The following is an 11,371-nucleotide window of genomic DNA, read 5'->3' as shown; positions in this document are numbered from 1 at the left end:
CTTTTTTTATGATTTTCTATGAATTTTTGACATACTATCCTATGACTTTTTATACTTTTTATGATTTTCTATGAATTTGTGACATACTATCCTATGACTCTTATTGTTTTTTATGATTTATTGACATATTATACTGTTACTTTTATAACTTTTTATGTTTTTTTTGACATACTATACTATGACTTTTTATCACTTTTTATACTTTTTATGATGTTTTATGATTTTTTGACACACTATAATATGACTTTTTATGATTTTCTATGAATTTTTGACATACTATCCTTTGACTTTTTATACTTTTTATGATTTTTTTGACATACAATACTATGAAGTTTTCTCACTTCTTATACTTTTTATGACGTTTTATGATTTTTTTGACATACTATGATATGACTTTTGATGACTTTTTATGATTTTCTATGAATTTTTGACATACTATCCTATGACCTTTTATACTTTTTATGATTTTTTGACATAAAATAATAATTATTTTTATCACTTTTTATACTTTTTATGATTTTTTTGACATACTATCCTTTGACTTTTTATACTTTTTGACTTTTATGATTTTTTTGACATACTATACTATGAATTTTTATCACTTTTTAAACATTTTATGATGATTTTCTATGAATTTTTGACATACTATAACATGACTTTTTATGACTTATGATTTTTTATCATTTATTGACATACTAGACTATGAATTTTTATCACTTTTTATACTTTATATGACTTTTCATGATTTTTTGACATACTATGCTATGACTTTTTATACTTTTTATGATTTTTTGACATACAATAATATTAATTTTTATCACTTTTTATACTTTTAATGATTTTTTTGACATACAATACTATGACTTTTTATACTTTTTATGATTTTTTTGACTTTTATACTTTTTATGATTTTTTTGACATACTATAATATGACTTTTTATACTTTTTATGATTTTTATGATTTTTTTGACACACTAAACTATGACTTTTTATACTTTTTATGATTTTTTGACATACAATTTACAATACTATAAATTGTTATCACTTTTTATACTTTTTATGACTTTTTAGAATTTTCAATGATTTTGTGACATACTATACTATGACTTTTCATACTTTTTATGATTTGTTTGACATACAATATACAATACTATAAATTGTTATCACTTTTTATACTTTTTATGACTTTTTATGATTTTCTATGAATTTTTGACATACTATCCTATGACTCTTATGGTTTATATGATTTATTGACATACTATACTGTTACTTTTTATCACTTTTTATACTTTTTATGATTTTTTTTGACATACTCTACTATGACTTTTAATGATTTTTTGACATACAACACTATGAAGTTTTATCACTTTTATACTTTTTATGACGTTTTATGATTTTTTGACACACTATAATTTATGATTTTCTATGAATTTTTGACATACTATCCTATGACTTTTTATACTTTTTATAATTTTTTGACCTACAATAATATTAATTTTTATTACTTTTTATACCTTTTATGATTTTTTTGACATACAATACTTTGACTTTTTATACTTTTTATGACTTTTTATGATTTTCTAAGAATTTTTGACATACTATCCTATGACTTTTTATACTTTTTATGATTTTTTGAGATACAATAATATTAATTAGTATCACTTTTTATACTTTTTATGATTTTTTTGATATACAATAATATTAATTTTTATCACTTTTTATACTTTTTATGATTTTTTGACATACTATAATATGACTTTTTATGACTTTAAGATTTTCTATGAATTTTTGACATACTATCCTATGACTCTTATGATTTTTTAAGATTTATCGACATACTATACTATGACTTTTTATACTTTTCATTATTTTTTTTAACATACTATAGTATGATTTTTATGATTTGTTGACATACTATACTATGAATTTTTATGTTTTTCATGAATTTTTGACATACTGTACATTTTTTTATAACATGCTAGACTTTTTTAGGATTTTTTCGACATACTATGCTACGACTTTTTAGACAGAGGCCCACAGGACAGTGGTGTTGCACGGATGATGACCTCATGGCTGTATGATGATGTCATGGCTGTATGATGATGTCATGAGTAGGTGTGTCCAGACGGGCCGGACCACTTTAAGTGTAGGGTCTTAGAGTCCATAAGAATCTCTGGGCAGGGCCTCTGATCGCAGGTTGACTATTCTTCCTTTATTCTTCTATTCACTGTGTGAATAAAGCTGCGTTTCATCTAAAGTCATGGAGTTGTCTTCTCCATCTTTTCCCTACATCAAAAAGAAATACCCAGGAGACACGGTGTTGTGCTGAAATCATGCTTTATTAAATCAGAAATGCATAACACTCAAGGAGGATGAAATATCACTCTACATCAACAGATCAATTAAATCAAAGTGCAGGGTAAAACATGATGTTCTTCCCTCTCTCACAGGTGATGGAGACTGTGGAGAATGCAGAAGACCTTGATAATGACAAGGTGAAATCACTAAAAGCTACAATCACTCCAACACACACACACACACACACACGTTAGCTAGCTATCCTCCGAGAGACGGCGCTGCGTCTGCACAGGAGAGACGGCGACGGCTTCCTTTTTAATCGTTGCCAGAAGATGTTATGTTTTAGAAAGCCGGTGCGGCCATCCTGTGCAGAAACAGCGCTCTTTAAAAAAATATATTGATCTCAGAGTGCGGTCCGCTAGCACTCTGCGCTGGTCTTTTAACGGTGGTGGTACGACGCAGTCGGTCTGGGCACAAGGCCGCGTCCTGCTGCTTACATGAGGGTTATGCAAACAGCACTCAGGGTCTTACGCTCACGGTACAACTCGTAGGAAACTGTAATATCGCACGCATACGCGTGTCCAAAACGTTACTTTGTCTTTCTGTTTCGTGACGTCAACAGGGAGCCTCTCTACCTGCTGAGGCAATCTTAAGACTTCAACTCTTCGTTGAGGCACAGATTTTAGTTTCTCGCTTCGACAGGGTATTCGTTCCTGGTGGAACTTTCTCCTGCGTTTTTTCCTTGTTATTTTGTTTCAGTTAATATTCTTGTCATAAATAACAATGCATACATTTTCCCATAACCGTTAAATCCGGCTATATACATTATGTACATGTCACAGAAAAGTGGTTCAAGTCATAATCAGGGCCACGCGGAATCTGTGGAGGCAGAATTTTCTGCAAATTTTAGACAAACTTTTATATAAACCTCATTTAACATCTTCACTTCAAGTTGAAGTCCACTAAATCTGTAGATCTTCATCTGAATCACGGCTGGAAACTAAAAAAAACATAAATCCACAGATTCCGTTTGGGTCTGGTCATAATTGTCCAATATGGCACATTTTATAACAACTTCAGACTTTAGTCTAGTTTGGCATAAATTAATGTCAAGTTTGGTACAAAAATAGTTCATATTTACAAGAACAGAAATCCAGATCTTTACCACGTAGGATTATTGTTGCTAATTAACTAAATAAAAGTGTGTGGAAGAGGGAAAGAGGGATTAATTCACTTTTTCTTTTTACATGGCGCAAATGTGAACATTGCAGAGTCGGTGGACAGTCGGAGGGCGTCGCCCCCCTTCATCAGGAAGCCTCGGAGATGTCGGCCCTCAGAGTCGGTTCAGCTTTCGGTTCGGAGCCTAAAATAGGAAAAAATTACAAGATTTTATGATAGGAAACGTTAGCTTTAAATAATGAATGAAGGACTTCCATAAGCAGGCTGACCTGGTTTTCTTACCTTGTTCAGTTTGCAGTTTGTTGACTCTGCTTCTATAACTCCTTCGCAGACGGGGATTTGGGAGTCGGGGACTTTGGTGTTGGAGATTTTGGCGACACAGGGGACTTAACTCTCTGAGGGGATGTGATTGGCTCAGGGGACTTGATTCTCTGAGGAGATTTGATTTGCTCAGGGGACTTGACCCTCAGAGGAGATTTGATTGGCTCAGGGGACTTGATTCTCTGAGGAGATTTGATTGGCTCAGGGGACTTTGCCTCTGGGGAGGTGATTCTGGTGACAACTTTCTCCTTGGACTCAGACTTGCGGATTGTCAGAGTGAAGTGGGCTTCTTGTTTGCCTCCGGCATTTTCCACCCGCAGAGAGTAGCTTCCTCCATCCGACATCTCAACAGCAGAGATCTCGAAGGAGGAGCTATACTGAGTAGAGACGATGTGGTGACGGGCAGAGGGACCAATAGCTTGTCCTTCGTGCAGCCAGGTCACAGAAGGCGACGGTTCTCCATCCACATTACACTCAAACCTGGCATTGTCTCCCTCCTCTACAGTCAGGGACATTGGTTTTGTCAAGATCTTGGCAGGAACACTTTGCTTCTCCTTTGTCTTCTCAACAACAATGGTGGTCTCCTTCATAGTTTCGGTCACACTTTCCTTTACTGTTGTTTTAGAGGAGGAGACATGGTACACCTCAGTTTTTGTCATTTCTGGCAGCTGAGAGGATGGAGGTTCCTCATCTGTGCGGCGCGAGGAGTAGGCAGCAAATTCTTCTCCTGCTACATCCAATGTGGCGTAGTCAGAAATCTCTCCTTTGGCGTTCTTGCAGACCACGCGGTAAGTGCCAGAATCCTCCGTCACACAGTTGCTGATCTTGAGAGTAAGAACCCCACTAATGTTGGTCATGTAGTACTTGCTTGACTGAGAAATCTCTTTTCCATTGTGGAACCATTTGACCTCAGGCTCGGGTTTGGCCTGGACATTCATGGAGAACTTGGTGCTGCAGCCATACGGTACGCGGTGAGATCGCAACCTGATGGTGATACGTGGGCAGTGGTCCAGGCTGAAGGGAGCCTGTGTCACCACCTCGGTCTTTCTCTCCATTGATCTTCTCTCTGATCTCAGAGCTTGCTTTCTCTCCTCATACCTGGACGCAAAGTCAACTTTAGGAAAGCTCACTTCAGTCTTGGCAGATCTCTCCGGGGTAGATCTCCTCAGAGGTTCAGATGCCGGGATCTTCTTCATCGGTTTAGGAATATATTCCGAGGAGAAAGCAGTCAGGTGCTCTGATTCAACGCTCTCAGAAACTGTCGCAACAGAGACAGTTGTTTCCTTTTTGGAGACGCGAGTCTTCTCCTCAAACTCCATGCGCTTGAGTTGACTCTTGTAAGTGGTCATTCTCTGAACAGTTGTGTGTGGGCGCAGCAGTTCGTGATCTTCTTTCTCTTCGTACACTCTCTGCTTCTGTCTCGGGGCTTTGTACGTGGCTTTGTCGTGACGCTGGCGGAGGTCAACAAAACTCGGGCCAGCCTCGTATTTAGATGGAATTCGGTAGGAGTCATATCTGCGGATTTCTTCTCCCTCTTCGTCGTCACTGTGGACTTTTTTGGGAGACGAGGGACGCAGGGCAGACAGTTCAAAGCGAACTGGGCTGAGGCTCGGTGGTGAAGCAGAGTAACCAAGCTCCAGCTCTTCCTCCAGACGAAGCCGATCCTCCTCTGTTCTCTTCATAGACAGGTACTCATTCACAGGCAGCAGTAGCTCCTCATCCGACAGATCACCCAAAGACCTCCTCCTGATCCTGTGGTAGGCCTCCATCTCAGGGGAAGGGGTGCGGTGCCTTGCAGGCCTCACAGTCTCCAAATCGTCCTGAGTCACAGTTGGAATTCGCCATTTAGGCTTGTACTGGTCCTTGATCCGGATTGGCACCTCGTAGAACTGCTCCCATCTGGAGAGGCGAATCCGTTTCATCCTCTTCTGCTTGATTTTATCCATAGGCTCAGGGAACTCGTACTGATCCCGCAGGACTTTGTACCATTTCATGTCGGAGAGCGGCTGGAAGTGTTTAATTTCCGCGTCCTCTTCAAGAGCAGCTGGGTTCATGACACGAGGAGCGGGGACGTCGTAGGGCATCCGCAGCCTCTTCTCGTCTGCACGCTTCTTCCTCTCCTCTTTTTCTTTCTGAATCTCAGCCTCAGTCTTCTCACCCTTCTTAGTTGTCACAGCAGGTTTGAACATGGTGGCTGCCTCCCTGACGGCTTGTATTGCTGCGGGTGGTAGAGGTGTAAACACAGTGCCGGCCATAATTTGAGACAGCCTTACCTTCTTGTCCATTTCCTCTTTTCCAGCTATCTTCTTCTTCTCCTTTTCGCTCGGTTCATATTCCTTCTTCACATGAGTGGAACGTTCTACTTTGAGCAAGGCCTGGCAACTGGCAGATCCAGCAGAGTTGGTGGCAGTCACTCTGTATATACCCGAGTCCTCAGGCAGAGTGTCTCGCACATGGAGGATGTAGTAATCCAGACCCTCATGGACGACCTCAATAGATGGTCCAAAGGCTAAAGGCTGGGCATCCTTCTCCCACTTCAAAGTCGGATGTCCGGATACTCTGATCTCAAAGCGTACGTTCTGGCCCTCTCTGCACTCCACATTTGCAAGCAGGCGTTTGAACATGGGCCTCAGGGTGAGGTCTGCTGGTTTAGGTCGAGGAACAACAGTAAGACGAGCCTTGCAGCTGTCATCTCCGTACCTGTTACGGGCCACGATGCTGTATTCTGCATCATCCTCATCCTCAAGTTTGTGTATAATCAGCTGGTACAAGCCCTTGTCGCTGATGAAGGTGTATTTCTTGTCGTCAAATCCAGGGATGAGCTTCTGTCCTGATTTGTGCCAAACAACACGAGGCTCCGGGTGAACAGTGATGGTTACACTAAAGCGCACATCCTCGCCAATGTAGGCTGTGCGGTTTGTCAGAGGAAGGGTGAACTCTGGTGGCTTCTGCAGCATTCTGGCAGTGTCGACTCTGCGCTTTGTTTTCTTGACCACACGAGTGGTGAAGAAGTCCCGGTAAGATCTAACACCGTTGATGAACAGCTCTGCGTAGGAGCTGTCCTCACCATACTCGTTCACAACCTTGCATCTGTATGTGCCATCATCTGCTCTAGTGACCTTGTTGATAGTGATCACAGCCAGGCCATCTTCATACTCAATTTCATATTTGTCACCAGCTTCAAGTTGCCTGACGCCGCAGTACCACGTCACCTCAGTTGTGCTGTCATAGTTCTCGATGTTGCAGGTGAACTTCACGTTGTCTCCCTCGTTCACCACGTGGTGGCCGATCTGGCCTCCAACAGGACCATGTTCAAACGGAGCGATCTTCACCTTGGCGACAAAGACGCCGCGCTGGGATCTGATGGAGCCGCCACTGGCCACGCGAGCTGCAGAGACAACGGTCTTCCACTCTTTCTTTACCATTGCCTGGTAGTATCTCTTATGCCTGCTGCTTTGGATCGCTCTGGTGCTCATCTCCTCGGCGGGCTTGGTCAGCCAAGGATGCGCCAGAGCCTCTGCTGCAGTCATACGATGCTTGCGTTCCTTTGTCATCAAGCGGTCTGTGAAGTCCAACGCTTCAACGCTGACCTGCTTGAAGGACTCATCTTCGTAGCTGTAGGCAGCACTGGAGATGTTGTCAATCATCTGTTGGTTGGTTTCAGCGGTGAATGGATTTAATCCACTGAGGAGGACATAGGCAAGGACACCAACCGACCACATGTCTGTGACACTGCTAACCATATCACTCTGATGGATCTCAGGCGCAGCATACTCGGCTGTGGTGTACTGGACTTTGATTTGGTCTCCAGGAGTCAGGTGTCTGGCCTGGCCCAACTCAATAATCTTCACATTAGAGCTGGTTCTAGTTGTGTACACAATGTTCTCAGGTCTGATATCAAAGTGTCCGTAACTCTCATCATGCAGGAACTCAAGAGCCGAGCAGATCTGCCTGATGTAGTTGACAATCTCACGTTCATTGAGCTCAAACTCGGCTGTGCTGAGGCGCTCAAAGATGTCAGAGCCAGAGATAAAGTCATAGATCATTACCAACTCCTCTGGGCTGTCGAATGATTCGTGAAGGAGCAGGAAGTTGGTATGTTTGGCGAGATTCAATGTTGCAATTTCCTTCTTGATGATTGCTTGATCAGAGCCTCTCACCTTGACATATTTAGCCATGTAGGTCTTCTCAGAGCTGATGCTCACACAGCGGTGGACAATGCCAAACTGACCTCTTCCCAATTCCTCTGCAATGGCGTATTTGGTGTGCATGTTCTTGGCTTCGGAGTGAATCTTGCCCTTGGGGACACGTCCAGTATCGTCAACCTCCGTGTCATAAAGCAGAACTCTTGATTTGTCCTCCTTGGTCATCACAGGTCCACTGGTCTCCGATGGAGCACTCTGTCCAAACTTGTTCTCAGCAATGACTCTGAACTGGTAGCTGGTTCCTCCAAAAAGATTGGTAACGGTGTAGCGGGTGTCACGGGACTGGACAACACGCTCCCACCTCTCAGCAGTGGTCGGGCACTTCTCAATTATGTAGTTGATGACCCTGCTGCCTCCATCATTTGCTGGGGCCACCCAGTTCAGTGTGACTGAGTCTCGGGAGACGTCGGTGGCTTTGATACCACGTGGAGGATCAGGAACATCCGCTACATCCAGTTCAACTGTCTGCTGATCAATGCCAAATCTGTTCTTGGCACAGACGATGTAGAAACCAGCATCCTTCTTCTCCACGCCGTTGGTGAACACCAGAGAAGTGAACGATCTGGTCACGATGACCTGGTAGTGGCCATTGCTGTCGATAAGATCTTGTCCCTTCTGCCATGTGATGACAGGATCTGGTTTGCCGCTGAAAGGAATCTTGATATTGACTACTTCTCCACGCAGGGCAGGGATGGCTTCCTTGTCCTTCAGGTTCTTTGGCAGGTTGATCTTGGCTGGGACTAGAAAGGAGAGAAATTGCTTAAGTGAGATTTCATGTTTTTATTGAATTTCACAAAATAGTTTAATATGTTTACAGTACAATAGAAAATGTGGATCTGTGTGAGCTTACCTTCAACGTCCAGAGAGATGGTCGCACAGATGGAGCCTCCTTGGTTGGTGGCCCTGATCTGGTACACAGTGGAGTCTTCCTCATCAGCCTCGGTGATGACCAGCTGGTGGTAACCTCCCTTGAATTCCTGTATCTTGATCTTCTTTCCATCAGAGTGGACCTCCTTTCCTCGTCTGAACCATTTAATCACAGGCTTGGGCTGCCCTGTGATCTTGCAGACCATGGTAGCGTTGCTCTTGTATTTGACGCTCATGTTCCTCAGTTCTTCCTTGAAGGCCGGAGCTCGGACATCGACGGCTGTGGCTGGAATGATGGGAGCCGTCTCCTCGCTATAGTCGCTCTGTCCCCCGAGGTTCTCGCACTTCACACGGAAGATACACTCAACACCCTCGGTCAGACGCTTGACGGAGAACACCGTCTGTTTAATCTCGTCCTTGGTCACGGGAGTCCATTCACTCCATTCCTTCTTGCCCTTCTTTTGCTTTTTCTCAAGGCAATAGCACTTGATCTTGGAGCCACCGTCGCTGAGCGGAGGCTTCCAGGAAACCACGCAGGAGTCCTTGGTGATACCAGAAACAACTGGTGACAGAGGAGGCGATGGTTTCTCTGTGGACGAGAATATAAAAATCAAAAACTTGCCGGAACATTTGTAATGTACTTCTCTTCACATTGAAATTGTAAATTGATTTATTAGATATTTTATTCTTACCCAGTTGGCTCTTGATAAGGATAGGGGACGTGAGCTCCAGTGGTTCGCTGTTGCCATAGCGATTCTGGGCATACACACGGAAGAAGTATCCGGCGCTGTCAATGAGGTTGGGCACACGGCAAGATATGCCATTGACGGATGATGACACCAGTTCCCACTCAGTGCCCTCCTTGTCCTCGCGCTTCTCCACAATGTAGTTGGTGATCATGCAGCCGCCGTCGTCTTTGGGGGCCTTCCAGCTGATGATGACTGAGTTCTTCAGGAGGGCGTCCAGTACAATCGGACCCTGAGGGATATCAGGTTTGTCTGGAAACACAGAAAGGAATTAGAAATGCATTACTAATTCAATACTATCACCATTATGAATGCATGTTTTGTTGCCCTCACTGCAGTGAATGAACAAGAACTTACCATAAATCTCAACGTTGAATGCAGCTTCAGATCTGCCAAAGTGGTTGTGCAGTCTGATCCTGTATTTGCCTCCGTGGAGCCTGCGCTGGACGTTCTTTATCACCAGGTGTGTGTAGTGCTCTGTGGTCTCAATGCTGAGGTTGTCTGTGTTTTCAAGGGTCTTTGCCCCCTGCAGCCACATGATCTTTGGCTCGGGACGGCCAATGTAGACAGCATGGATGCGCAGAGTGGATCCCAGGCCGGCGTAGTAGGTTTCCTTCAGCGGGTAGTCTGGATTGAAGGACGCAGGGGCCTCCAGCACCAGAACGCCTGTGGTCTCTGCTTCTCCGGCGTCATTGAATCCCTTGCAGGTGTACTCGCCCTCATCCTCCTGTTGATCCGTCATGATGGACAGGGAGTGGTTGCGGCCGTCAGAGCTCATCTCGTACTTGCGAGACTCAACAATCTCCTTGCCGGCGTGATACCACTTGATGTCAGGGACAGGTCGACCAATAATCTGGCACTTCATGACAGCAGGCTGGCCAAGCTTGACAGTTACTTCATCCATTTCCTTCCTCAGGCCCGGTTCAGTTTCAACTGTACATACAAAACAATAACTTCTATTTAGGAAACGCATGTATTATGTTTTATGTTCAGTAATGTCACAAAGTAACGAGTTAAGTCACTCTGGAGAAAGAAGTTGGGTAAATGCTTACACTGCAAATGATTTGTTTCTTACAAGATAAAAAAAAAACTTGGATTTACAAGTGTTGGATAATTTATCTCGTTTTAAGGGGGAATTTCTTATTTTTAGTCTTTTAAGACATTCCAGCTGCATGGACAGATTATTTCACTTGTTCTGAGGACCTTTTCTCTCAGAATTAGTGTTTTTATCTTTCTTTTTAGACCCCCTTTTTTGCAGTGTACAACTCATTTCTTCATGGTATCTTTGGGTTTCCTCACCACTCAGTTTGGTCCTGATGCACGTGGCGGTCCTACGAGGTCGACTCATCCCGGTCTCGTTCTCAGCGAACACTCTGAACTCGTACTCGGTGGCCTCTGCCAGGCCAGGCATGGTGAACTCCTTCTCCTTCAGTCTCTGTTTGTTGGACTTCTTCCAGGTGCTCTCTATGGACTTCCTGTACTCCACCCAGTAGCCCAGGACCGGCTTTCCACCATCGCACTCTGGAGCTCCCCAGCGAATGGCGATGGCGCTCTTCGTCACGTTCACTGTGTCGATCTCGCCTGGTTGGCTTGGCTTATCTGGAAGAAAAGAAACAAAATACAACTCAATTTACACTTGTTTGGGGTCTTTTTTATTCAAGATAGATAGAAAGACAAATAAATAGATAGTTAGATAGATAGATAGATAGATAGATAGATAGATAGATAGATAGATAGATAGATAGATAGATAGAT

General features: G+C 43.1%; 2 protein-coding genes across 2 annotated transcripts in view; one reads left to right on the top strand and one right to left on the bottom strand.

The window, feature by feature from the left end:
- Positions 1–3,670, top strand: part of LOC117953068 (bone morphogenetic protein receptor type-2-like) — a 13,657-nt gene extending 9,987 nt beyond the window's left edge. The window contains exon 11 of the mRNA XM_034885785.1: positions 3,570–3,670. Within this exon, the coding sequence (XP_034741676.1) occupies positions 3,570–3,670 (101 nt within the window). The remainder of the gene's footprint in view (positions 1–3,569) is intronic.
- The window catches only part of LOC117953067 (titin-like), a 201,318-nt gene continuing 193,279 nt past the window's right edge, over positions 3,333–11,371 (bottom strand). The window contains exons 197-202 of the mRNA XM_034885784.1: positions 10,916–11,215; positions 9,974–10,549; positions 9,563–9,868; positions 8,854–9,459; positions 3,760–8,743; positions 3,333–3,661 (exon numbers count right to left, since the gene is read on the bottom strand). Of these exons, the coding sequence (XP_034741675.1) occupies positions 3,792–8,743; positions 8,854–9,459; positions 9,563–9,868; positions 9,974–10,549; positions 10,916–11,215 (6,740 nt within the window). The 3' untranslated portion in view covers positions 3,333–3,661; positions 3,760–3,791. The remainder of the gene's footprint in view (positions 3,662–3,759; positions 8,744–8,853; positions 9,460–9,562; positions 9,869–9,973; positions 10,550–10,915; positions 11,216–11,371) is intronic.

Source organism: Etheostoma cragini, chromosome 11 (assembly GCF_013103735.1).
Source record: "Etheostoma cragini isolate CJK2018 chromosome 11, CSU_Ecrag_1.0, whole genome shotgun sequence".
Taxonomy (NCBI): domain Eukaryota; kingdom Metazoa; phylum Chordata; class Actinopteri; order Perciformes; family Percidae; genus Etheostoma; species Etheostoma cragini.
Note: the sequence above shows the minus strand (reverse complement) of the source record. Positions and strands in the feature narration are given on the sequence as shown.